Raw genomic sequence first — 25,421 nt, 5'->3', positions numbered from 1 at the left:
TTATTCTGATTTCCGATTAATCCATCTTTATTTTTTTTTCGCCCTCCGCCAAACGCCGCCTCCTCCTTTCCCCTGTGCCTCGTCAGAAAATAATATAAAGGACTATTATTTTACCCAACTAGCTCAAGGCCGGTGCAAAACAGGCGCGGAAAAAAGTGGATCGATCTGACCCTGAGCACTTCGCTTGGCGCTGGGCTCTGGTAGTATAGATACCTTTCAGTCACTACTTCCCAACCCAGCTCGATTCTCCGGTCACTCCTTTTTAACTCTTCTGCCTATTATTTCACGGTCGTCTGGAACTTATCCTTCCTCCTTCTTGTTGTTCCTTTCACACGTGGTCAATCTCTGCTGCCTACTAAGCTACCAAAGCTACCCGGGCACTGTCAGAACCATACAACGCTATCGCCGTTGTATTCCCGTGTTTTCCCAAGACAATCTAATCGACTCCGCCACCCAGTTGAACGTGCCTAAATAACCACTCATCCTCCCCTCCACCCCCCCAATTCTCCAAAACCATTTTCGACCTTTTTACGGTCCCCCATATTGCAGAACTTTGGATATCGAAATTGCGCTCAACTTCACTGGCAACTACAAAGCTCATCTTTTTTTCTTTCGAACCCTCAACCGGAGCGGAAAGGAGAAGATGAGCTCTTCCTCGGTGCAAGTTCAACCGCAACCTTCCGGCGCCACAAAGGGGGTCACTTCCCCGACAGGCTCGACCCCCGGCTCCATGAATTTCGACATTGTGCGCTGCTCTCGCTGTCAACGATCTATGAGTCTCGAAAACGAATCCTCTCCCGGCGTGGTTCGTTTCGGCATGAATTCCTACTATTGCAGTCGCTGCGCATCCATGGTCGGCTTCATCCGCTGAAGCCCTCAAATCGAACTAGCCAACCGACCCACATTTCTTCACGAAGTCAAGGGAACGAGAGAAGGAACTACACCACTATCACTGCCACCACCGACAAAGTGACACAAATTTCTCGTCCGCTCGACCCCGGTTTCAGCTCGATGGTGGGATTCCGCAACGGGCGAGGGGGAGCGAAAAACCAAAGCCGACTTTTGACGTGACAAACGCTGGTTCTGCACCTTTTCTTCGCCTCGCCGTTTACTCAACCCAATAATGCATTACTCGGGACCAATGTTACTGTGCTGGCACAGATTGTTGATTCTTTGTTGTGTTTGATTGAGTGAGGGTTTGCGCATGTTGCTCCTGTAATCCTGCGTCACCCGTTTCCCCCATATGGATACTAGCTATTGAACCTGGTTGTGTTCCTCGGTGCCCTGCCGATTATTTCGCAAATTGGCGCAACACATATGCCGTCGCAAAGCAAACATACAAACCAGCGACTGCAACGATCGAACCTCCTTACCCCCCAACCCCGCAACGCGCCCTACATTACGCGAATATTAAATTCAACATGTGGAATTGGGACGTGTATTGGCGCGGGGCCGCGTGGCGGTGTCACCGACCAGGCAGGGGGGAGGGGCGAGGGGCGAGGGCTGATGATGATGATCATCTCGTTGAGCAGAGTCCCACTCTCCATGCGAATAGCGCTCCGCTCAATGATGATCATCCAATTCCTTCCATCCCCGCCACTCGCACCATACCGCACCGAGGAATTTTCTACTGTTGAAATTGGAGATATCATTACTGTTTTGTGAAATTCATTTGAAAGAATTACTTGCTTGCTACCTTAGCCTAGCCTACTATGATACCCTGCACTTGCTTTATCTTGATTTGTTATCTGGGAGGGGATTTATTTGTTTACCGTTTGGGTTCGATTTGTGTGAAAGACGACACAAATGATCTACATACACCACACCATGTCTTTGTTACTCCCAACTCCTCAATCTCTGCAATACCATGCACAGATCTAGTTATATTAGCGAAATCTCCCACCTCATCTTATCTACCACACCACAACCTCCCTACCCAATACAGTAGTACCTACAAGACACCTGCAAGAAAAGTAGCAAGCACCTAATCAATCAAATCTCCCATCTATCTCCCTACAGTAAAACCCCTTCCTCACCCGAAACCCATCCGGCATGCAAGAATGACAGATACTCAAGCACAATGATGCAATTAATCCCCAGATTTTAAATTACTATTCCAATTTCACCCCTTCCCAGCATGCAACAAATACGTACCATCCTCCTGTGACAAACATACATACATACATACGCACATAATCCATGCGCCGTGCCAATCGTAATGTAAATCCCGAGAGCCTAAACCCCGGAAGAAAGATAGGGAGAGAAACAGAGAAACAGAGAGACGGGCGGGCAGACGGGCAGGGATGGGATCATCGGCTAGGATTGCAGGAGCCAGGTAGAGTACTTAGTTCCTTTTAGATACTAAGATACGACATATTACTTATTTAGTTAGTTGCTTCTTACTGAAGGAAAAAGTGGACTAATTGGGATTTAGTGTGTTGTGTTGTGCTGTGCTGGTGCTGGTGCTGGTGCTCAAGCCACGCGCCGTATGGCCGGGGCTGAGGAAGAATAGATAGATAGGAAGCGGGATGATCCCGCTGTTCGGAATGTTTGGTGGTTTGTGTTTCAGGTATTACTAGTTATCTTCTACTACTATCCACTAAGAGTTGAGTGGTTTTGGTAGTGTTACTTTCTTTGGTTTTCAAATTTTTCATACGGTTTGGAGGGTTACTATGGTGAATGGACAGCATAGTCTTATTTTCTCTTTCTCTTTCTCTCTTTTACTTGATTTTTTTTTTTCCCTTCTGCCCCTGCTGCTGCTATTACTGGTAATCTGGTCTAAACGCTGGGCAAAAGAACTAAGAGACTAAAAGCGCACCGGTTCTCAAGCTAGCTCTGACTAGCGTTAAGCGGAGTCCAAAATGTGAGTACTGAGCGTACTCCCTGTTGGGTTAGTAGCATGTAGATACTGAGTCCCTACTAACTGCAATTGTCAGTAGGTGGTGGTTTAATGGTTGGAGATGGTGTCTACCCCGTAGTTCGTGTAATGCCCAAACCCCGTAATTCCTGGGATTTTCTCCGTATTTTGGCGCCAAGGAGGGGGGGGGAACCAAAACCCCCCCCTTCTCTTTCTCCTCTCTCTGCTCCATTCCATTCTTCCCCCCCGACTTTTGAGCGTGACGACAACCAAGCAAACAACGACGGTAAAGTCCGTATACATGGGAGGGGGGAGAGGTCCGTTCACGGACCTTTTACCCCTCCATCTTTTCCACTTCCCTTTGCCCACCCCTCTTCCCCCTTACAGTTATGGGACATTAGCCTGGTTGCCTGTAACACGGACACGTAAGTGTGAGCAAGTAAGTACACTGGCGTCGCCCCGCATGAGGAGAGATGCCGTGATCGGATCGATGGCAGGTGTCTTGTCACGCTTGTGTGTATCAGAAATTCAGAGCCCGATTCGAACCCCGAGCGAGTCAGGGACAGCAATTCAGCCGTCTGGGACGCGGAGATCACTCACATTAGACTAGCTTTTGCTTTTTGCAGACTCAGATAGCAAAGAGAGAAATTCACGCTGGATTACCTATTGGAGGTTGTGACGGGCGGCCCTTCAAGCCACACCCGAAAGATTGCTTGACCGACCCCTTTTGTGGTGTCGGCAATGGTGGGTGTCGCTGATCAGTGGGCCGTGGCTCAATTCAGTCGTGGGTTTGGCCTCGTTTCATCGTCTCGTCTACTTTCTGCTCGGGGTCCACTGTGCTATGGTGCTATCGGGGTTAGCACTGGGAGATGGGGAGAAACCGCCCAAAGGGCAGAAGGGGGGGCAGGCAATGAGGGGAGGGGGGAAAGCCTCAGGATTGGCTTACTGTAACTCGGTGGCTGTGCGCTGGAGACTCAGATAATAATCAACTTGATGGTGTCACCAAGTGTAAGAGTATCATGTGCGCGCATATGTGCGTGGTACCGTATAAAACCTCGAATATTGCAGAACGGTCTGCCCGGTGTCATGGTCGGCAGACGATTTATCCCATGGTCACCGTGTCAGCGGAAATGTCAGATAATCCCCGACCGAGCCTCGTTAGTGACAGGAAGGGCATTATTGCCAATTGCGAGCCAGTCGGCGGCTGCTAAGTTCCATTGCATGTGACAGGTAGAGCTCGTTCTTCATAGCTTCGTTCCATGGTAGTTGTCGGGTCTAGCGAGTTGTGTCCTGAGGAATCGAGGGCGATCGACGGATCTCCCAATTCGGCCTGTCTCAGTCAGGAAGGTAAGTCATGACTTCGAGATTCAGTATCAAAGCAACGTCACGATCCAAAGAAACCGAGCAATCTGACTTTTCGGTCCACGGCAGAACACCGATTACACCCCGTAGCTACGATCACAGGAGATCCATCTTCACATCGTTGAGGTTCCACTGAGACATGGAATAGGTCGTAGTGTTCAATAGTCCGCGGACTACTGTGCTGCTCATGTATGTAATCGGTAGACGGGACCAGGCACGGAGGGACAGGATATTTTAACCTCCTCGTACGGCAGTGACACGATCAAAGCTTAGTTGTCCACGCGACCGCGACAAGTAAGTAATCCACCCGGAACCTCCAGCGTATTCCCTGATCGGGAATATGGAAGGGTTTAAGATAGTCCCATCCCAAGTGGAGAGAGAGGGAAACAGATCTGGAGCCAGCCACGATGGATAGCATCTTCTAGCTTCAAGTTTAAGGCCCGCGGGACCCCGATGGGTCGTGAAATCCTCGATCCCTTCTAGATTGTTCGCCTGGTTGGGTATGGAGTCTTCCAACGAATACTTAGTTGCTAGTGGGAGATCCTACCAGAGCCGCGGGCCCGTGGGCGGAGGGCGAGGGCGAGGGCGTGCCTAATAGTAATCACCCAACTAAAGTCTACGGTGTTGTATGGGTCGATCGTCCGACTATCGAATTTTAGCGGAGTTTCCGGGGGAAGGTAGCTAGATAGTCTGCGATCTGCTGCTGTGATTGTGACTCATTTGGGCTCAATCAAATGGACAAAACAAACACACAGGCGAGATCTCAGGCGCCTGAAGCAGACAACCACCCCTACTTGAATCGGACAGATTAGACTCGGATTGCAGCGGCTTATCTCGGCAGTTTAATCCAGTGCCTGGCTTTAGAGTGGCTTTCCTGATAACTTTCTCTTTTATTTTATTCTTTTTTCCAACTGTAGGTTCCCGTAAGAGGGATACGATGACATCCCCATTCACTTTCAGCCCTCCTCATCCTATTGCTCCTGGTCTCACTAGACCAAACCGCATTGGTCGCAGCGGTTACGGGAGCCTGACGCCTGCTGCCCGGGCGTTGGTTGGATGTCTCCCGTCCAACGCTTCCCGGTGACTACACTTTTTTAACCATATACGGCCAGCTGCCGTGTGACATTCTTTTGGATGTATCGCTCAGCACCGGCGGTGACCTGAGTGGCAAGGTTTCGATGCATGGAGTGGACAGGTACTCCCGGGCGGCAAGACGGCGGACCTACTTAGGCGATGACTGACGGACTGTCGTTGGAATGGATACCTCATATGCAGGCTGCTTCAAGGATCTTCCCGGCCGAATCGGGGTGGTCCAAGAACTGAATCAAGGGGCAAGGCTAAAACCGACTGGGGAGACGCAAGTGTTCAATAGGCTGCTTGTGAAGCTCGCTTGCTTGGGTATTCTGGCTGGTCTGCTTTTTCTGCAATTCATTTCAATGCGTTGTGAATTCTGCTGCGATGCAATCCTGGATGACTACCTGTGGGGATATGGGCTGAGACGAGACAATTAATCCGACCTACTAGTGCAGCAATGAGAGACCGAATGAGAGAGGGGAGAGAGGGGGTTAGAGGTCAAGCCCGGGTGAAGATGCTGCAGTCTTTCACGATCAGACATGAGACAAGTCCGACTGTGTAACTCCACCACCCCCATTTCAGGGCTGAGGCTATTCTATTTTTGTTTGCAGTGCAGCTTTCTTAATATGGTGAAGGTGACCCAAGGGGTGAGAAGGAAACAGAACAAAAAGAAAAAAAAAAAGAAACACCTTTCTTCTTATCGCATCAGCTGTGTGGTAAAATACTCGATCTCTTCTTACTTTGGTTGGTTGCCCTTCTTTGAGGGGCAATATTCCAGGCTACTGCAGGGCTGACCGAAGAAGAGGAGGATGATGATGATGGTGATGACAATGCCATTTGCATTTCAGGGCGATGCAGGGCGGATGGTCCACCATCAACTCTTTTTATTTCCCATCAGCAATTGGTATATTCTCTAGTCAATGCATTTGTGTTAATTTATTTTTTTTTTCTTATTCGAATCTAATTTATTTGACTTCTTTGACGCCAGAACAGGACAGGGACTTAGTTGTTGTTGTGGCTGCCCTGAGATCTGGCGGTGTAACCCTGTCCGCCAAGCGTGACGTACTCGAGTGTATTGGAATGAGGGCGCGGATGAAGAGAAAAGAGGAGGGATGAGTTATGGGCCTTTGGAGGTTATTGAAGTTGGTGTTGAAGAGTGAGTGCCATTGAATGAAAAGCTGGATCGATGATGTTGGGTTGGTTTGTTGAGACTTTGTCCCTATTCTCATCGTCATTTACTTTCCGATCTTCACCAATCATTGCAGGATTAAATCAAGGATATACTTCCTCTGTGTCTCTCTCTCACTGCTTCTCTAGTCTCTGACAGTACTTTTTCCTGGTGCTACATGAGGCGTATTGGCTGCTAGTTAGTTCAACCTCACGCAGTACTACTGTGGAAATTATTATTACAGTAACTACAAATAGAAATCTCTCAATTTATCTTATATTTACTGGCTCTGATTGACAGACTGGCTGACTGAATGTCTGATTTTTAGTTTATGCCCAGCAAGTCAGTCAGCCATCATACTAAGTAACCAACTAACTATATTTACTTTTTTCTTTTCTTTTTCTCTTCATTTCTTTCCACCCCATCTCCTCCTTCATTCAATTCATCCAACTAGTTAGTAATTTACTTCCTTTTTTCTCATCTTGTTTTTTTTCTGGCTCCATCACTTCTTCTTCGGCCACTCAAGCTCAATAGTGAGTCTCCATCTTTTCTTATCCATCACTGTTGATCATGCATGACATATCATCATCAGCCTGCTTGGGCCCCGTCCTTCCTCGATTCCTCAACTGCGATCACTACCACCTTCTCCTCCCCATCTGCCTTTGCCAGCTCGTCCAAGTTGACCCATCCCAGTCTTCTCCAGGCATCAGGCCCGGATTTCCCTCGCAAGCTCTCCAGCACCAACTGCGCCCCCTTTTAATTCGTCAGCGGATGCATCGGTGGCTTTCGTCTATTTTCACTCTGCTTTCTGGCCTCGTTCCACTAATCTTATCCTCACGGGTCCTACTGTCCTCTCTGTTTCCATTTCCTCGGACATTCTTACTGCCTTTGCTATTCTTATTCTGGCCCTCCTTACTCTACCTGCCGCGGTTGCTGCTGCTGCTCCTTCAGCACCGGCCTCAACACTTTTCGCCATCGGTGGGCCTCTTTCGATGTAGGAGGTCGATCAACCCGGGCGCTTGTCTTCCTGTCTTGACATAAAACCCACGAAGCACTGGTTTTCGATCTCTTATTTTTCCTGTGGATCAGCTTCTTTTCTTCAAACAGTACGTGATTGTCTGATTAGCGATCGGGGTCGTCAAGGACGAATCAGTAAGCATAGTCCCCTTGGGCATCATTGGTCATACCCGGGTGTGAGACCGTCAGACCAAACCCCGATACTTATATTCTAGCTTCTAGGTCACTACACCCCCTGCTAACCCCGTCTATCCTGCGCATTGAAGCTTAAAGGCCTCGGAACTAGTCCGTTTGATAGAAGATCACAGGCTTTTAAACTCACGGGGTCCACCTCCTCTTCATTCATTCTCCGAAATCTCAGGGGATCTGACATATCGAACCCTACTATACCACATTATCATGCCTTTTCCTCCACGCGAGAAGGGGCGGATGGCGAAATCTGGAAGGTCAGAAGAGGAATTTGTTCTATTCCTCCAGGGGGTATGTCTCGCACGTGGTACATCTCATACACGCGGCCTTGTCTAACCATGGGTGCAGATACCGGCGCACTGTCGCTGGCAAGAGCTCAAGGACCTAGTCCGCCAGACAGCCTTACATATCCGTCAAGCAGTGGTCTACGATGACCAGCATGGATTCCCAACCGGCCTTGGCCAGATCATCGTGAAGAACGAAGATGAGGCATGGCGGACCTACCGTGCGTAATGGAACTCAGATGGTTAGAAATTAGCTGACAGGGTGCTTCTAGATAGGCTTTCTACCAACGGCTGGGAAGGCCAGAGCCTTGTTGTCACATTAGCACGAACCAGCTCACCTACACGACCCATTGCTGGGCCCACGAAGAGTCCAACCTGCGTAATTCCGCCCAACTATGTACCAGGCTACTCAACTCCGCCACGATCAACACAAAACATGGCAGTGCCTCCGTCTCCCATTTCCCCCGAGTGAGTACAGGAAGTGACTCCCCTTCTTCCTCAGGTGACAACTGACAACTCATAGACCCAACTTGTCTGCCAGTCCTAGCTGCCCGACATATCCAGCCACTGATTACGGCCCCATGGTCAATCCCCTAGCAATGCCTCAACAGCCTTTCATGCCTTTCCCCACAGACCCAGTCACACAACAGCCCATATCAGGCATCCCGCCGTCGCCCGCTCCTCTCCGCCACTCCTTCGGCGACGCTTTTGCTATTCCCGTCTTCCCCGCATATCCTTTTCCGACCATGCCGCCGTTTCCTGATACCCCAGCACATGGCGGTTTTAGTCTACCCGGACGTCGGGCCCACATGTCCGGCAAAGCTTCCTACGGCTACAATCCGGCGTTCGCGCCGCAGATCTACCATTCCGGGGGCCCAGGTCCCCGTTCTTCCCCACGACGAACTATATTCGTGCAGAATCTCAGTCCCACCACAACCGACAAGCTCCTTCGCGCCTTCATAGAAGAAAGTGGCGCCACAGTGGAGCAATCCGAGGTGTCCACGGATCCCGACACCGGCCGCTGTAAAGGCTTCGCACGGGTAACCCTACGCACAGCAGATGAAGCCAAGCGTGTTGTAGCGCAGTACAACGGCATCAACTTTATGGACGCGAAGATTCGCGTCAAGATCGACCGGAGTCTCCATCTCGCGTACAGCCTGACCCGCGAGAGACATGCCGGTTCGGCACCATCAGCTAACGCGAACAGTCCGGTCGCAAGGAACCAAGGACCATATGGTGCTGGCAACAGCCCGAGGTCATCATCGCTGTCTTCATCGACGTCAACATCGTCTAAATCGGGCGACCACTGTGGACCTCTAGTCGTCAATGGGTCCAACACGGGAATCAAGGCAGTGGCTACTTAGCCGCACACATTCCATCACTACTTCTGACGGAAGTATTGACTGGCCGGCCTATAGTAATAGTCGATAAACAGATATCTTATCATCATCATCATCATTGTTTACTGCAGAGGGTAAGGACGGGATAGAACGGGATCATGGGGTTGATTCAGTCTATGTTTGATGTGCTCTGGAATTGGATGTGATCATAGTTACATGTGCATGATTTTTTTATTCTTATATCTCTACTTATGTGCAAGGTGTCCAATGACTGCCAGAGTGGGATTTACGGCGTCTCGGGGCGTTCAAACGGTGATTACATACATAACATAGATAGAATGATTGGTTGGTTGGTTAGAAGTCATGTTCTAGTAGTGTATCCTTATTCTATCAATTCAAAGCAATCGAAATCTGTCTGCAAATAGCATGATCCATTCAATCAATTTCATCATTTCACTCATGAGTCATCGCATCTCATCTCATCTATCTGACCAACCCGACCGGTAGTCAGTTAGTTAGCCTTTAAATAACATGGTCAATCAATCAATCAATCAATCAATCAATCAATCAATCAAAAAAATCAACATCTCCATCTAGAATACATCCCCTCATCTCCATCAATCAATCACTGTTCCTATATGCTTTCTTTCTTTTTCCTTTTTCTGCTTTTTCCATCTTTTCCTCATATCTCAGTCAGTTCCATCAATGATATCATGCTCTCATAACAATCAATAATACATACAGTAATGGTAGTCAGTAGGTTAGGTTAGTCGGTTAGTTATCATAACGCCAGAAACTGTTCAAAAAAAAAAAAGACGAAAAGGGGAAAAGAAAAAGAAAAGTAAAATACAAGTACAAAAAGGGTAAGTACGAGACGTCTCAATTAGGTCATCGTTAGATCCGGCGCGCGTACGTGAGAAAGTGAGAAGGGTAAAGTAAGAGGCGTTAATATAAGTAGGCAGGTAGTAGTGGTGGGACGGAGAGACGGACGGCCGGACGGGACGGACACATTAGTCCCAATGCGGAATATTGTTTTGGGTCGGAGTCTGGGTCTGGATCCGAGTGGTAGGTGGCGAATTTGGTGGGTTAGATGGTGGTAGTAGGTGGTAGGTGCTTAGGGTTGGTTTTCGTGGCTAGCTAGCTGGCTAGCTAGCTGGCTGGCTGGCTGGCTGGCTGTAGCTGAAGCCGTAGCTGGGCTCTCTGGCTGGCTGGCTAGCTAGCTAGCTGGAAAACAGGGAAAGGAAAGAAACGTGATGCCATCATCATTTGGCATGGTCGATTAATTCAGCGTACAGCGGCTCGGGGATCTTGCGGACGATCAGGACCGTCAGGGCGATGATCTCTTTGGCGTCGAGTGGTGGGAAGGATCGGAGGATTTTGTTGGGGCTGTGGATGGATCACGTTAGCGCTGTTACCTCACATCACAATGTCTCTGGGATATCTGCTGCGGGCTTTGTTTTGGGTTTGGGGGGTATCATATCATGCTCAGGAGAATTATTCTCTCAGAGGGACTTGTGTGTCGGGGCTGTGCTCTGTGGGGATGTGATTTGTCTTGTTTTTCCCCCGTCTTTTGTTTTGTTTTTGGGTGGTATGGTATTGCTTTTTCGAGAGGTTGAGGCGGACGAGAAAAAAAGAAAACATGAAAAGGGGGAATGAACCGGGGTAGGAAAGGGTGAAGGCAAAGGAAAAATGTAAGAGAAAACAAAAAGTAAACATACTTCGGACTTTCCAGGATCGTGTCCCTCATTCGAATCAATTGCGCCACAATACACAAGATATTCAGGTGCGTTCCGTATGCGAACAAAAAGTCCCAAAGGTGAAGCACCTCCGGAAGAGGAGGCGTACACGCGCAGAGGGTCAACACTGACGGAAATGCATACAATTTCGCCTGTAGGCCCTTGGAGAAGAGGTACGCCGCTAATTTGGGCTCGACGATCTCTAAACATTGGTCGACCAAGCGCAGACCTCGATGGACCCCATCCATGGCGCCGCGGATGTAACCGGGACATTCGCGTGTAATGAACGAGTGGAACAGGGCAAAGGCCTCGACTTCGCTGCGGGCGGCGTAGAGGAACGGAGCGCAGAGCACGTTCATGCCTTGGACGTAGATCGCAGATTCGTTTGTAATCCCGCTGCCGCCGCCGCGACTGCTGGCAACGCTACCTGGTGTTCCGGATGGGGAGGGTTCTTCTTCAATGCTCGGGGGGATGTTGATTAAGAGCTCAATCTCTCGAAGACGGGACGACGGACGCGATCGCGACCGGTATTTGTTCTTCGCGTCGTGAAGTTTCCATGCGACAGCGTTGAGAAGCCGGATCAAGCTGGCTTCTGTGACGCGGCGTTTGAATAGGGGGTCTGTGGCCATGGTGCGGAATGTATCATTGCGGATTTTCGTGTAGGCTGGCGAGCGACCACGGTGGATGAGGGAGAGGTATTCGTCGGTTGGAACAGGAGAAACATCGAGAAGGACGAGCCAAAGGTAGATTCGGTAGGTGGACTGTCGCGATAGTGTTAGTGGACGTGTTGCTCTTCATTCCACGAGGGGCAGAATGAGCACGAGGGGAGGGGGGCGGGCTATTATACCATGCCATCCGCGTCTGCTTCGACTCGTGTCGAGAGAACGAGGTACCGGAGCTCCTGGAGACCCTCCTGAAGGTTGCCCTGGTGCGGACCGTCCCGGAGGAGAGTCTCCAAGACCGAGCGCTTGACTCCAAACCCAGAACCTGTCTTTCTGGCCGATCGCTTTTGAGTTCCTACCGCAGGGGCCTCCCGAGACGAGGCATCGCTGTTGGAGCGCGCCCGGCGTTGCGAGCGCAGTCGCACGGGCGAGTCCAGCTGAGGAGGTTGGGCGAGCTCCCCGGCGCCAGCAGACAAGCGCCCCGACGGCGGATGAGCTGAGGAAGGTGGGTGAGATGAGAGGATTTGGTGAGACTGGATCTTGCGCAAGCCTCGCATGGTCCGCGGTGAAGGTGACCCAGCCAGAGCAGCGAGATTAAGCTGGGCCTGGGTGGGATGGAAGGACGAGGGAGAAGAAGAGGATTCGGAGGGCGCCATGCTGGGCTGGGGATGGAGGGAGAGGAAGAGTGGGCTCTGCTGCAGGTGTGACGGACAGACGCTCGATTGGATCAGCAAGGATTGGGGGTCTGCGTCTGGCGCAGAGACAAAACCATCTTCCCTTGAAACACCGGATCAAAGAGGGACAGGAAGATGATCCATGAATACAAGACTAATAATAATGATAGACAAAAAAAAAGAAAAAAAGAAAAAGGGATCCTGGGAAATTTATATCATGTGAAAGTAGTGAGTAGTTATAGGATTGGGAGGGGAGAATGAATGGTTGGAGAAAAGAAACGACGCCGGGACGATGCAAGAAACCAATGGATTCTTAGGGGGTTCTGCTGCAGCTTGGGATCATCACTAACTTTTAGTCTCTCTCTCTCTCCCTCTCAGAGTTTCAATCTGATGGCGGGCTTTTTTTTGCCGACGGACGGAATGCGGGGACACGCGACGACGCGAGCAAAAAAAGCTCAGTTGCCATGGGAAATTCCTGGCCTTAATCCTCGCGGGCCCACGAGTCTTGTCTTATTCTCGCCCTGTCAACTTTATTTCCATCGTGACATGTTCCTGGCTGTCAGTCATGTTTAACTTCCCGAAGATGGAGCTGCCCTGAAAGGTATCTACGATATAGCAAGTAGTCATGTTGTTGTTGTTGTCGTTTGTCGTCTCCTACGCAGATCCAGAATTGCAGGTCAATGGCTGCCAGAGCCAGTCGGGTTCTCTAACTATCGGTATCCCTCATCATCCGAACGCCGTTACCGAACTATAAGCAATAATTCCCACTCCGCCGTTGCGGCTATCTACTAGGCGTCGCGGCGATTCGTCGATCCATTCTCCGTCCCTCCCATGATCCCACTGACAAAGTCCTGGTATCGGAATACCTCCCCCCTCTTCCCTCCGCCCGCCGCCCGAGCACCTTTCCCGCCAAATGCTCGACGCCCCGTAAATCCACTGAGCACTTCATTGATCTCCCGGTCGCTTAGAGGGTGGTCTCCATCCTCGGATGCTGTGTGTAAGAGGGCATCGCGCAGCTCGTCGACGTCGATCTGACCGCTATCGTCTTCGTCAAAGGCCGCCAAGGCATTCATGAGCTCTTGGCGGGAAGAAAGAGGAGCGAGCAGCTGTGAGAGGGTATTGAGGAAGGTGGGGAAATTCATGGTTTGAGGACCTCCTAGAGGGAAGAACTTGGAAAGGGCAGTCGGGTCTTGGCCTGTCGAGCAGCATTGCGTCAGTATCATGTGTCATCGCCCGAAAATGATCGACTAGCTAGCCTTCCGTTACATACCCACGTTCGTAAGCACATCCGCCACGTCGTCCTTATCTACTAAGCCATCGTTATCTCGGTCCAGGACTTGGAAGGCCTCTCGGATTTCCCGCAGTTGTGCGGGGGGTAGTTTAGCTGCTGCGTCAGATGACGCCGCCATCATGTTCGTAGCTTTGGCTTCCATCAACGACGGCGACGAATCCGGCGCATTGGCGCCCCTCGTTGGCGAAGGGGGCGCCTCTCGTGTGAACCGAGGCTGTGCAATGGGACTTCTGGGCTTGCTCTTGGGTGATGAACCGTCATCTTCCTCGACTGTGTATGATTCCTTGAGTTTGCTCGGAGACTGAACTGGAGTGTAACCGCGGCCGGGGGAACTGCCAGGGGTGCTGGAGCGGCCTTGTGGAGGGGAGTTGGGTGTAGAAGGACGGCGAAAAGGGGAGGGTCGAGGGGAGCCAAATGATAATGGCGATGGCCTGAAGGGGGCGTTGGAGGTGACCTGGAGATACGGCGGTGAGCGGAGTCCGGAAGGAGGGAATGGGAGAGTGAGCACTTACCATGATGAAGTAACAATGGTGGGAAATGAATATGACGATGATATGCAACTGTACAGGATTGTTCCCTATCAGATTGGGGGAGGAAGATTACCCACAGCGAAGAGGGATCAAGAGGGGAAGATGGCAGGATAGAATGGGGATGGAGATATCCATTACATAGTTCCCAGAAGGGAAAGGCAGCCAAACAAACAACAAGGCTTCGGGGGTTCAAGTCGGGCCGATACGGAGGGGGCACGTGCGGGGCCCAAGAAAGGCAAGAAGCGGCAGTTCTGCAAGTCTGAAGTTCCCTCAATCGAACTGCACGGAGAAAGAGATCCGATCACTCCATCTCAGATTATTGGTATCCTCCTCTATTATTATCATCGATCTAAAAGCAAGTATTTTATCTTGTGGTCTAGATCTCATGGCCTAGAATTTCCCCGTGCCCATTGCGTCCCATTGCAATCTACTTGCACTCTTCCCCCAACTGCGTGCATTGAGGCCATGGCGGTCGGTGGTGCTGGTTTGTCTCCCGTCGCCTTTCCCCGCTGTGGAGATCATCGTCGGTGCGTGGGCTTTGGAGGCTCTCGTCCCCTTTCTTTTTCCCCTGAGTCTATCCCGACTAATCCCCCGATCGACGAACTTCCCACCCCGTCCACCCTGGCTCTCGAACCCCGACAATGACTGACAGTCTAACAGTATCAGTTGCCTGAGTCAGGTCGCCTCGGTTTTCTACTGGGATAATTGATCGAGTATGCTGCTATTATCGTTATCCTCGTGCTCATTGTTCGCCGGTCCTCTGGAGCTATCACTTGCCACCCCCGATCCGCTCTCGATCTGAATGACCCCCGTGCCCACCTCGACCCCCTGTTCCCCGGCCAGAAAATGAGCATCTCACTACCCTACCGACCTGCTGATGATTCCACCCTCTCGCTTGCGGCCACGACCAATCCTTCCAAGGCCAATGGCCATCCCCGCCTATCCCCTTCCCCTTCCATCATCCACCGGCGCACCCCCAGTAGTTCGGGGAACTCGGCGCGCCGTCGCTCGCTGGGCCATGGTCCCTCTACTCTTTACCCCAGACCGCGACGATGCAAATCGCAATACCCCCGAGATTCGCCCGAGCGACATGTCGAGTACATCCTTGTGGCCTCGTTCCACATCGACCGCGGCCCGATCATGGAGCATCAGTATCCCGCCGCAATCAGTGGCGACGAGAGTATGCTAGCGGAGCTGATGCTTCCCGATCAGACGCACGTTCGGAGTCAGGACTGGACGATCTTCTTCTTGCACAAGGACACAAGCGCAGATGCCGACGAGGACGACGACGCTAGTACTGGCAAGAAAAAGAAGAAAAAGAAGTCCCGGATAGGGGACGCGGAGAGCGGCGACGGGGACAGCGAAGATGTAGGCGGGTCAACCGAAGAGGAGAGCAGCGACGAAGAAGAGGGTGGCGAGGGGCCACCCTTGATGTATGTGCTCAACCTTGTAAATACGAAGCAAGATACTTCCGTCAAACGGTATGTCCTTCCATGGTTTCCGGGCTGCCTGGTCAATACTGAACAATCACAGTGGTGCAGTCGTCAAAGCCATGGCGATTTGTACGCGACATTCTTTCCTACATATATATAAAGTAGGTTCACCCAAAAGAACAGCGCATGTGATGGAGCTGACCGGCCATGACAGCCTTTACTTCTCTTGGCCCTGGAGGATTACTTCAAGAACCCCTACCCGGAGACGCTCGCATCGTTATACAATGCCGTGAACGCCATGGACCTGTCGTTAATGCCGAGGCTATCGCTTTTAGAACGACTGATATTGCAGGCAAGCAACTGTAAGGATATGTTCATCGAGAAATTCGAGCAGATGATCCACCAGCGACAAGTTGAAGATGGCGGGCCTTTTGACGAAGAGCCCCCGTCCCCGAAAAGGCCAGCCGCCCCTCGATACACGCTACCCCGAGATACCCACGAGTTTGAGTCTAAGATCGTCTACAACGACATTCCTATTCCTGTCAAGGTGCCGACGGTCATTTGGCCGGAGGTTGTGGGCGATTTTTCCCTCATCAAGCTCATCCAGATCTTTTCTACTCCGCATGCGGCCTCGCCACAGCCGTTTCCCATCCATCCCCACCTCACTACGAGCGGGCCCTTTACCCATCCGATCATTGTCCTCGTCAACGCCATGCTGACTCAGAAGCGAGTGATATTCCTGGGGCATAATCGCCCTTCAGGCGAAGTGGCAGAGGCAGTGTTGGCGGCGTGCGCCCTTGCGTCGGGCGGCATATTGCGCGGGTTCACCAGACACGCGTTCCCGTACACCGATTTGACGAAGATCGATGACCTGCTGAGGGTCCCTGGTTTCATTGCTGGCGTCACAAATCCCACCTTTGCCAACCATCCCGAATGGTGGGATGTACTCTGCGATTTGCCCACGGGCCGAATGAAGATCAGCAGCCACATTGAGCCGGCCCCAGTCACCGAAGGACTCTTGTATTTCCAGCAACAAGCCGCCATGCACCACCACCCACCGCCGAGTAACAATGCAGATCCCAGTGGGGACAATGTCTTTATGGAGGAGGTTCAGCGCAGCATCACCAACCGATACGGCGAGAATGCCATCCGGGCGAAGTGGCGCGCCTATATTGCCAAGTTCACCCGGGTTGCTGCAGCCTTCGAGGAGACAGTCTATGGGGCATCCAATCTTTATGTTATCGGACCCAACGAAGAGCTTTCGCCCGAAAGTCCAAGCGGCCTTCAGGCGGATCCACTCGATCCGACAACACTCCGTGGACACGGTTATGTGTGGCCGGACGAGGGGTCCAAGCAACGCGAGCTGATGGCGTCGGTGGCGCGGATCGAAGGCTGGCGGACGACGCGATCGTATTATTCCTTTATTCAAGATATTGCAGCCATGTATTATCCCTCACGGCCGATTCAGAAGCCGGACCTACATCATCACCATGACCGGCTGCGGGCGCTGAGGCTCCCGCCGGCCGATGCGGGGGCGATCTACATTTCGTTTGCACACGCGGTCAAAGACTACGCAGGCATCTGCCAACTCTTGACTGTGACTCCGGAGAACCAGGCGGGACTCTTCTACCTCGGCATGGGATTGTTCCATCCGCACCAGCCGGTGCGCGAGGCGGCGGTCGATCTCCTAGAGCGCATTGCGGCGCATCCGGCGGGACGACATTTTTGGGCGCAGCTCAACCGGTTCACCAAGCTGGCCTTCTTCCGGATTAAGCGGGAAAGAGACGCATCGACACAGAGCCCAGCGTCAGGCTTGGGGAATGAGAGCTTCGGGCCCCAAAGCCTGGTAGGGGTAGCGCTGGGCGACAGTTTCCGACGGAGTTAGCTCCTCCTCAATATCCTTCTTCACCCCCACCCCCCGAATTATTCGTATCATGACTATTTGTAACGACATGATATAGTGGCAACCACATTGTGATATTCTTCTGCACTGTTTGATACTTTTATTTGCCTACGGGCTGGATATACCTGGTTTTGAATAAGACATTATTTTCCACATACTATGAAACAAAGATCAATGAATGTAGATATTAGAGTTTAAATATAGACATTAGATAATCCCTTTCCCCCCAAGTAAAACCATAACCATATCACATCATATAATATCATACCCTCACCTAAACCACCCCAATCACCCACCCAACACTCCATCCCACAACCACCACCACCATCACCCCCCAACTGCCTCCCCCAAATCTCCCCCCAGCACCACCACTACTAACCCCATCCTTCACCACCCCCACCGTAACATTAACATCCGCAAACCCACTCCCACACACCCCATTCACCCCCCTCGCCGTCGGCAAATAACTCCCCGCCAACGGCTGCCCATCCACACTCGCATACTCCTTATACACATTCAACGTCGCCTGCAAACACTCATTACACGTGGGCCACGGCGCCGCATCAATGGCACTCCCATACGGCACGAAATACACATCATAGTCCACAGAATTACTGGTATTCGTTACCGCATCCACAAAGCAATAGTTGTTCGTCTCTGGAGACTGCAGGCACGTGGCGCGGTAGATGGGCGCGTAGGTAATGAGATCAGTGTAGGCGGATACGACGGCTTGGTTTCCGGCGTTGTAGTCGTGCAGGCAGGTGGATGATTGGAGGAGTTGGGAGGCGAGGGAGGTGAGAGCGGTGCTGCAGGTGGTGAGGTTCGAGGCGCAGGCGGTGTCGAGGATGGAGGAGGTGGTGGGGGCGGAGGTGAGGGCGTGGAAGAAGGAGGTCGAGTCGCGGAGGAGGAGCGAGATGGCGTGGCAGGAGGTCAGGGTGGTGTTGGATAGGAGGTTGTGGAAGAAGGTGGCGCAGGTGGTGGTGGTGAAGTTGTTGGTTAGGGAGGTGTCGAAGGCGGTGGGGAATGTGGATGATGATGTGTCGGTCGTGTCGGTGGATATGGATGTGGTGTTGGTGGTGGTGCTGCGGGGGTGCAGGGTGAGGTTGTTGGTGTCGTCGTTGGCGTTGGTGGTGGTGGTTGTGGTGGTGAAGATATCTGGTGATAGTGATAGTGATAGTGGTTGATCTGTGTTGGTGGTGGTGGTAGTATGTGCTGCGGAGAGATCCGCATTGACGATCTCCCCACTGCTTATTTCTGCGGTGGATGGCAGCACGGATCCTAGCACGGATGGGAGGGCAAGTAGGGTGCAGAGAAGGATGGATAGTTGTTGTTGTGAATGTTGTCGTGCTGAACGAGCACGGGGTGTGTAGATGGACACCATGGTGGTGATGATTGAATGGCTCTGAGTAATCAGAGTTCAGTCTAAAGAGAGTGTGTGTAGTATATAGAAGGCAAAGAAATCAAAAGGAGTGTGGATGTGAACAAATTACATGATCCTGAAATGACTGCTCGGTGGCAGGGCAAGGGGGATGGACGGATGGATGGATGGATTAGGGCACCTATGGATGGGGGAGGGAACCAGCTTTAATCTAACCCATGAGGCTACGGTACTACAACGGGATCAATCACACAACGGGATTAAAGCCATGGCACATAGTGGACAAGACACACACACGAGCAGGGTCAGGGGCGTGCCTGACGGAGTGAGCCGTGCGCCAAAGAAAAACGGGCATAAGTGGTATAGGCTGGATGGAACAGTCGAGACTAGACCGACGGGCAAAGAGTCTGGACTCCCGGGGTTTATTCTTAGCAGGGCAACTGATTGGACTCCTTGCTCCTAGTACAAAGCAGAGAACTTTTCACAAGACAGCTGAGCAGTTCGGTTATTCTGCCTGTTGTGTTCTCGTCTGAAACTGGCGCCACCAGGATTAGCGTCACGACTGACTCGGAGGGACCAAGATATTCTTATTTCTCCAGCACCGATTGTCCAAATAACCAGTAAGTAACGTTATCTACTAAGTTGAACTGCCGGATGGAATCCCTTAATAAGATAAAAAAAAACTCCCGACTGAGCACGGGCTGCACACCGGCCCTGTGGGCCAATCAGCAGCGCGGCAAAACCAGGAGGTCCACCTCGCCTATCGCCGACCCAAAGGAAGGAATGACATCGAGTTCCCTTCCTTGCCCGCCTGCTCCTCTTCTTCTCCTCCACCAGCTCCCCTTCATTTCATCATGTCCGCCGATCTTCTCGTGCCTGAGACCAGGGTCTTGGCTGTCGCCAGCCATGTATGTTTCTCCCCAACCACCATTGGCGTATCCCATGCATTGCTGACAAGGGTCTAGGTTGTCTACGGGTATGTGTCATATCTGATAACACCTCTATCTCTCATGATGTCTCATCACATCGCATGCTTGCATATACTGACGGATCAGATATGTGGGCAATAAGATGGCCAGTGCGGTCATGCAGCTCATGGGCTGTGATGTCGCCGCCCTGAACACCGTTCACTTCAGTAAGCAGGCATATATCCTCTGCGTAAACCGCCCTACTGACAAACTCCAGGTAACCACACTGGTTATAGACAATTCAAGGGCACTAGGGCCACAGCAGAGGAGATCACCGCGCTCTATGAGGGTCTCACGCAGAGCAATTTACTTGACTTTGATGTCATGCTCTCTGGCTATGCGCCCAGTGCAGCTGCCGTCGAGGCCGTCGGGGCCATTGGCATGGACCTCCAGCGCAAAGCGGAAAAGAATCCCGGTTCCTTCTTTTGGGGTGAGCTGCCCCCTCTCTGTGTGTGTTCTATGTTATGGCATTAATAACCATGCGCAGTTCTGGACCCCGTAATGGGCGACCAAGGCCGTCTCTACGTTAACGACGACGTCGTCCCCGCATACAAGAAGGTCATCCGCCACGCAGACCTCATCCTCCCCAACCAATTCGAAGCCGAGTAAGCCATCCCTCTTTCCTTACTCCTGCTTCTCCTTCTAACCAGGGCAGAGTCCTCTCCGGCATCAAAATTACCTCCCTTGCCACCCTCGCTGAAGCCATTACCGCTCTCCACGCCATATACAACATCCCCCACGTGATCATCACCTCCGTGCAAATCGCCAGCCTCTCCGACTCTCCGCTCCCCAACACCCTCACCGTCATCGGCTCGACCACCCGCTCCGATGGTGCCCCGCGTCTCTTCCGCATCGACGTCCCCGCCCTGGACTGCTACTTCAGCGGCACTGGCGACATGTTCGCCGCACTCACGGTAGCCCGGTTCCGCGAGGCTGTGTACAATGCCGATCCCACCCTCCGCAACACCAAATCATGGGTTTCGCCCGACAATGTCCCTGCAACGGAGTTGCCCCTTGCTCAGTCTACCCGGAAGGTGCTGGCGAGTATGCACTGCGTGCTGGAGAAGACGCTAGAGGCGAGAGATGCCGAGTTGCGCGCCATTGTTGCGGATGAGGGCGAGAAGCTGCTCAGCCAGGAGGACCAGCAGAAGAGGGCGCATCTGCGGGAGAGCAAGGCGGCAGAGGTACGGGTGGTACGGCATGCGCAGTATCTGCGGGAACCGGAGGTGGAGTTTCAGGCGAGCGAGTGGCGGCGGGAGGATCTGCCGGCGCAGTTTCGTTGATTCTTAACGATGGGAGGCGAATTGTTTGAGCATTATAGATTAGTTATAGACGGGTATTCAATATATACCACCAGTCATGATGAAATGCAGTGACGGACAAACCAATTCAATGTTCAGAATACTATATGAATGCTAATCTTCTCATCTCACTCGTGGAATTGTATTGTATTGTATTCCAATTGTACGGATATCATTCAAACCATACACGCCATATCTATAACATAAACCTTGTCGAAAGAAATCCCAATTAAACACCAGTACTTCCAAACCCACCAGCGCCACGAACACTCTCCGCCAATTCCTCCACAACCACAACCTCAGGGGTATAGATCTAGACCTCACAATTAGCACTTGACCTCCACCACAACCATTGAAATAATAAAAGAAGAAGGGGGGTAAAATGACATACCCTCTCCAAAACCAGCTGCGCAACGCGATCTCCCTCCTTCACCTCGAAATCCACATCCGAGTGATTAAACAAAAGAACCTTGACCTCTCCCCGGTAGTCTGCATCGATGACGCCCGCGCCAGTATCAATGAAGTGCTTCGAGGCGAGGCCGGAGCGGGGGGCGATTCTGCCGTCTATGCCACCACAATATCATAATCAGCTATTCATTCCTGATATTAGGGTAGATGTAATGGAAACATACACGTCCCCTCCGGCACAGCAATCGCAATTCCCGTATCAACCAACGCCTTCCCCTTAGCAGGGATAACGGTCTCCTTGGCGCTGTACATGTCGTATCCGGCCGCGAAGGCAGAGCCGCGGGTCGGGGCGCGGCCGGTAGGAGTGAGCTTCTTCACTTGGAGGGGGGGAAGAGGGGTGCTGGTTGAACCCATTGTTGATGATTCTGTTGATTGCTCGGTGGTGTTGGGTTTGGTGCGCTTGGCGAGGGGAGAGGCGGGGAGGGAGGGGGGCTCGTGAGTTGTGTTTGTAGTAGGTTCGGTGGTGGTGGTGGTGGTGGTGGTGGTGGGAGGAGGAGGGGTGGTCTCCTTGGTCATTATCTGGGTGGTGTGTAGTGGAGAGAAAGGAGAGTGGGTTCTTCTTCGGCTGAAGAAATATTGAAGAGGAAAATGGAGTGTTGGAAATGCGGTGTGTTGTGTAAATCGACGAGATGCGAGGGCGAGGGCGAGGCCCTTCATGGTGGGTTCTTTTATTTTTTTGGTTTGATTGCTGGCAATCGATTTGGGGGAACGCGTCTGGCGGTGAGAGTGACGCGAGGCGCGTTTTAATGGGCTTGGCGGGTTTGGGTTGTTTGATTCTGATACTGAGTAACAGTGAGTATGGCACTAGATCTAAATGGGTAAGGAATCCAGGATAGCCGAGGCTCCCCGCAGCCTTTCAGGTGAGCCGCGGGCCGTGGCTGGCTGGCTGGCTTGAGATCGGAGCTATCCCCGGGTTTATTCCATCCCCAGCGTGACTTGTTCTCCGCTTTTGCTACGTCTTATAGAAGTTGGTGGTGGTGCATAGCCTCGCTGTATACTGCTGAATCTCATATTGTCTTGGATATGGCTGGAGCAGTGCGCCAACCTATTGATGTTCCCTCCCTGGAACGCTATCTCAATCTCAATGTACCCGATATCAAGACCCCCTTGGATGTGAAGCAGGTATACAATGACCCTTCCGAATTACTGTCCTGGCCACACAACTCACAGTCTATAGTTTGGCTTTGGTCAATCCAATCCTACGTATCAACTCACCACCGCCGACGGTAGCAAATATGTCCTCCGCAAGAAACCCCCGGGCAAGCTACTCTCCAAGACTGCGCACAAAGTCGAGCGCGAGTACAAGATCATCCATGCCCTAGGAAACACCGACGTGCCCGTCCCCAAAGCCTACTGTCTCTGCGAGGATAGTAGCGTAATCGGAACCCCCTTCTACATCATGGAATTCCTAGATGGACGACACTTTACTGATCCTGCCATGCCCGGGGTCGACCCGGCAGAGAGAACAGCATTGTACGTCATCCCTTGCCCCCCTCCCCCTGCCTCTTCGGGATGATACAACCCGCCTGGCGCGGCTACTGTTACATGAAAAGCGGGAAAAATTGGAGCTAACCACACACACGCCCCCCCTACCAACAGATGGCAGGATGCGGTCCGGACATTAGCCAAGTTCCACCGGGTAGTCCCCCAAAAGGTCGGGTTGGATAGGTTCGGAAAACCGACGGGGTACTATGATCGACAGATCGCCACCTTCACAGCAGTTGCACAGGCGCAGGCACAAGCCGTGGATGTGGAGACCAAGGAACCTGTCGGAGAGTTGCCTCATTTCATGGACATGGTGCGTTTCTTTGACGACAAGACGACGCAGCCGCAAGACCGCGGCACGCTCGTGCACGGTGACTATAAGATCGATAATATGATATTCCACAAATCCGAGCCGCGAGTCATCGGCCTCTTGGATTGGGAAATGGCCACAGTGGGGCACCCTCTGTCCGACTTCTGCAACCTCACTAGTCCCTTTTTCCTGGACGGGGTGGACCACAAGAAGGAAATGTTCGTCCCGAAGGTAGTGCCTGGCTTGCCCGCTCGAGAGGACTGTATCCGTTGGTATCGTGAGGTGTCGGGGTATGACCCCACTGGGGATATCCCATGGGGTGATGCTTTCTTCTCCTGGAGAAGCTCTGTGATTATGCATGGTATCAAGGCCCGGTATGCCCTGAGGCAGGCCAGTAGTGCCCGCGCTGCGGAATATGCTAGAAATACGGAGCCTTTTGCGCTCGAGGCTTGGGAACGTGTGAAGAGAGTGCGAGCCCAGCTGGGTCAAAAGGCCAGGCTGTAACTAGTTTTCTTTTCGTCAAGCCGGACAGACATAAATTAAATTCTCCCATAGATTTTACATTGCTTCACAAGGTCTAGTACCCTGGTGTGGAGTCGATATCATGGTTTAGTTGTCTTTTTCCCTGTCCCGTGGCATGACCACCCTTGTAGGTATGTATGGACGGTAAGCCGGCACACAGACACACAACCATGAATGATAAATAGCCTTGCCAGTCGGAGATTCTGAACGGAAGAAGTAAGCATTTCGAAAGCAAAGTTAACAATCAAATCCCGAATACTAAGTAGAATGGGCTCGCCTCATCCTTCACCTACTCTTCCGCCTCTACTCCCACTTCAGCCCCCAACATCGTACTACCCAAATCGCCGCAAGGTGACCCTATGCATGCAAGAAGAAAAGAAAAATCACACTAGCCTCATTCACGGGAGGCGTACAAAAGCCGAACGAGTCCAAGCGCCAGTAAGCCCGGCGTCGGCCGCTGTGAGCATCGCACTAAACTAGCAGGGGGGTGGGTGGGTGAGGGGCGGTGGTTGAAGTCAGGTCAGGTCAGGTTTATGAAAGTGGTGTGCTAACTAACTAGCCCTCTAGCTAGTCAGCTAAACTAGTTAGCAAAGGAAGCTAAATACGCAGCACGGCTTACCTAGAGCCGTGGTGCTGCAGCAACAACAACAACAGCATTCCCATATCGATGATGATGACGCTGGATGGAGCCTCGTATCTGCGCTAGATCCATTCCCTCCCCTCCCCTCCCCAGTAGTTAACGGGCGAGAGTCAGCACGAGCGCCAACCGCAAATCGGGGCTTGCGGCACTTAATTGGGTGCGGCTCCCGGGCCTGCATTTCCTTGGTTTCTATTCCCTTGATACCAGCCCTAGTAAATATATTTAGTGCTATTTTACTATAACTCCGTGGTTATAGTAGTAGTGTAGGTACTTCCGCTGTCTTCTCCGTTCCTCCCCGTCTCCGTCCTCCCCGTCCCTCCCTTATTCCTCTTCCCCCTCCTCTCTGGCCCCTGCAAGTTCCTCCGAACTACGTAGATAGATGGTGTAGTGGTAGCATCTTTTCTCATCGTTTAAGAGTCTAGCGCCAGAACTCGGACCATCCCACCCTTGAGTAACGATGATGAGGATGATGATGATGGAACAGCCGCCGCAGCCCTTTGATTTTTCTTTTTTCGAATTTTTCTTTTTTTCTTCAGGTTTTCTTTATTTTCTTATTTTCTTTTTTTCCCCTTTGAGCAACGTCAGTGGCGGGCGTGGAACCTCCGGCTGGAATGGACCAGAACCCCCCGAGGCTCTCACACTCCACCTCTTCTTCTAGCTTCGCCTTGTCTGTTTCTCTTTGCTGGCTAATTTTCCCCTCTTTCATTTATTTTTTTTTATTTTTCAGTTTGCTTTTTGCTTTTTTTTTTTTTTTTTTTTTTTTTTTTTTTTTTTTTTTTTTTTTTTTTTTTTTTTTTTTTTTTTTTTTTTTTTTTTTTTTTTTTTTTTT

The 25,421-nt window shown here is 51.7% G+C and overlaps 13 protein-coding genes across 13 annotated transcripts; 8 read left to right on the top strand and 5 right to left on the bottom strand.

The window, feature by feature from the left end:
* Positions 1 to 643: 643 nt before the first annotated feature.
* BDQ94DRAFT_164408 (uncharacterized protein) lies at positions 644 to 2,512 on the top strand (the record flags this gene model as incomplete). The annotated part of the gene is made up of 2 exons (XM_026770002.1): positions 644 to 805; positions 2,435 to 2,512. The coding sequence occupies 2 exons, from the start codon at positions 644 to 646 to the stop codon at positions 2,510 to 2,512; spliced, it is 240 nt and encodes a 79-aa protein (XP_026619566.1).
* Positions 2,513 to 3,320: 808 nt separating this feature from the next.
* On the top strand, positions 3,321 to 4,878 carry BDQ94DRAFT_164406 (uncharacterized protein; the record flags this gene model as incomplete). The annotated part of the gene is made up of 6 exons (XM_026770001.1): positions 3,321 to 3,361; positions 3,566 to 3,701; positions 3,793 to 4,014; positions 4,108 to 4,204; positions 4,493 to 4,513; positions 4,754 to 4,878. The coding sequence occupies 6 exons, from the start codon at positions 3,321 to 3,323 to the stop codon at positions 4,876 to 4,878; spliced, it is 642 nt and encodes a 213-aa protein (XP_026619565.1).
* A 278-nt stretch (positions 4,879 to 5,156) lies between these two features.
* BDQ94DRAFT_164405 (uncharacterized protein) lies at positions 5,157 to 6,409 on the top strand (the record flags this gene model as incomplete). Its single annotated transcript, XM_026770000.1, has 6 exons — positions 5,157 to 5,299; positions 5,367 to 5,414; positions 5,495 to 5,580; positions 5,758 to 5,841; positions 6,058 to 6,197; positions 6,287 to 6,409. 6 exons carry the CDS (start codon positions 5,157 to 5,159, stop codon positions 6,407 to 6,409), a joined length of 624 nt encoding a protein of 207 aa, XP_026619564.1.
* Positions 6,410 to 7,049: 640 nt separating this feature from the next.
* On the bottom strand, positions 7,050 to 7,437 carry BDQ94DRAFT_176316 (uncharacterized protein; the record flags this gene model as incomplete). The annotated part of the gene is made up of 2 exons (XM_026772670.1): positions 7,050 to 7,214; positions 7,378 to 7,437. 2 exons carry the CDS (start codon positions 7,435 to 7,437, stop codon positions 7,050 to 7,052), a joined length of 225 nt encoding a protein of 74 aa, XP_026619563.1.
* Positions 7,438 to 7,877: 440 nt separating this feature from the next.
* BDQ94DRAFT_176315 (uncharacterized protein) lies at positions 7,878 to 9,315 on the top strand (the record flags this gene model as incomplete). Its single annotated transcript, XM_026772669.1, has 4 exons — positions 7,878 to 7,958; positions 8,016 to 8,172; positions 8,224 to 8,419; positions 8,475 to 9,315. 4 exons carry the CDS (start codon positions 7,878 to 7,880, stop codon positions 9,313 to 9,315), a joined length of 1,275 nt encoding a protein of 424 aa, XP_026619562.1.
* Positions 9,316 to 10,618: 1,303 nt separating this feature from the next.
* BDQ94DRAFT_177471 (TBC domain-containing protein) lies at positions 10,619 to 12,391 on the bottom strand (the record flags this gene model as incomplete). Its single annotated transcript, XM_026772904.1, has 3 exons — positions 11,875 to 12,391; positions 10,804 to 11,788; positions 10,619 to 10,677 (listed from the first exon to the last, which is right to left on the bottom strand). Exons 1-3 carry the CDS (start codon positions 12,343 to 12,345, stop codon positions 10,619 to 10,621), a joined length of 1,515 nt encoding a protein of 504 aa, XP_026619561.1. The 5' UTR covers positions 12,346 to 12,391.
* A 445-nt stretch (positions 12,392 to 12,836) lies between these two features.
* BDQ94DRAFT_13578 (putative calmodulin) lies at positions 12,837 to 14,649 on the bottom strand. Its single transcript, XM_026764750.1, has 3 exons — positions 14,167 to 14,649; positions 13,634 to 14,108; positions 12,837 to 13,558 (listed from the first exon to the last, which is right to left on the bottom strand). The coding sequence occupies exons 1-3, from the start codon at positions 14,167 to 14,169 to the stop codon at positions 13,152 to 13,154; spliced, it is 885 nt and encodes a 294-aa protein (XP_026619560.1). The 5' UTR covers positions 14,170 to 14,649; the 3' UTR covers positions 12,837 to 13,151.
* A 381-nt stretch (positions 14,650 to 15,030) lies between these two features.
* BDQ94DRAFT_176312 (AFI1/MesA family protein) lies at positions 15,031 to 17,502 on the top strand (the record flags this gene model as incomplete). Its single annotated transcript, XM_026772668.1, has 3 exons — positions 15,031 to 15,665; positions 15,718 to 15,778; positions 15,832 to 17,502. The coding sequence occupies 3 exons, from the start codon at positions 15,031 to 15,033 to the stop codon at positions 17,500 to 17,502; spliced, it is 2,367 nt and encodes a 788-aa protein (XP_026619559.1).
* Positions 17,503 to 17,794: 292 nt separating this feature from the next.
* On the bottom strand, positions 17,795 to 19,061 carry BDQ94DRAFT_177461 (uncharacterized protein; the record flags this gene model as incomplete). The annotated part of the gene is made up of 1 exon (XM_026772903.1): positions 17,795 to 19,061. The coding sequence occupies exon 1, from the start codon at positions 18,899 to 18,901 to the stop codon at positions 17,795 to 17,797; it is 1,107 nt and encodes a 368-aa protein (XP_026619558.1). The 5' UTR covers positions 18,902 to 19,061.
* A 531-nt stretch (positions 19,062 to 19,592) lies between these two features.
* BDQ94DRAFT_13550 (pyridoxal kinase) lies at positions 19,593 to 21,349 on the top strand. Its single transcript, XM_026764682.1, has 6 exons — positions 19,593 to 19,806; positions 19,864 to 19,874; positions 19,954 to 20,033; positions 20,084 to 20,296; positions 20,354 to 20,471; positions 20,522 to 21,349. Exons 1-6 carry the CDS (start codon positions 19,753 to 19,755, stop codon positions 21,147 to 21,149), a joined length of 1,104 nt encoding a protein of 367 aa, XP_026619557.1. The 5' UTR covers positions 19,593 to 19,752; the 3' UTR covers positions 21,150 to 21,349.
* Positions 21,350 to 21,396: 47 nt separating this feature from the next.
* BDQ94DRAFT_176309 (dUTPase-like protein) lies at positions 21,397 to 22,151 on the bottom strand (the record flags this gene model as incomplete). The annotated part of the gene is made up of 3 exons (XM_026772667.1): positions 21,397 to 21,480; positions 21,559 to 21,731; positions 21,800 to 22,151. The coding sequence occupies 3 exons, from the start codon at positions 22,149 to 22,151 to the stop codon at positions 21,397 to 21,399; spliced, it is 609 nt and encodes a 202-aa protein (XP_026619556.1).
* A 393-nt stretch (positions 22,152 to 22,544) lies between these two features.
* Positions 22,545 to 23,961, top strand: BDQ94DRAFT_155373 (phosphotransferase family protein). The gene is made up of 3 exons (XM_026768459.1): positions 22,545 to 22,757; positions 22,813 to 23,108; positions 23,235 to 23,961. The coding sequence occupies exons 1-3, from the start codon at positions 22,659 to 22,661 to the stop codon at positions 23,932 to 23,934; spliced, it is 1,095 nt and encodes a 364-aa protein (XP_026619555.1). The 5' UTR covers positions 22,545 to 22,658; the 3' UTR covers positions 23,935 to 23,961.
* On the top strand, positions 23,962 to 24,492 carry BDQ94DRAFT_155371 (uncharacterized protein; the record flags this gene model as incomplete). Its single annotated transcript, XM_026768458.1, has 1 exon — positions 23,962 to 24,492. A coding segment is annotated over exon 1 (208 nt), but the record flags the coding sequence as incomplete, so codon positions are not given.
* Positions 24,493 to 25,421: the final 929 nt, after the last annotated feature.

This window comes from Aspergillus welwitschiae, assembly GCF_003344945.1.
Source record: "Aspergillus welwitschiae strain CBS 139.54b unplaced genomic scaffold BDQ94scaffold_105, whole genome shotgun sequence".
Taxonomy (NCBI): Eukaryota; Fungi; Ascomycota; class Eurotiomycetes; order Eurotiales; family Aspergillaceae; genus Aspergillus; species Aspergillus welwitschiae.
Note: the sequence above shows the minus strand (reverse complement) of the source record. Positions and strands in the feature narration are given on the sequence as shown.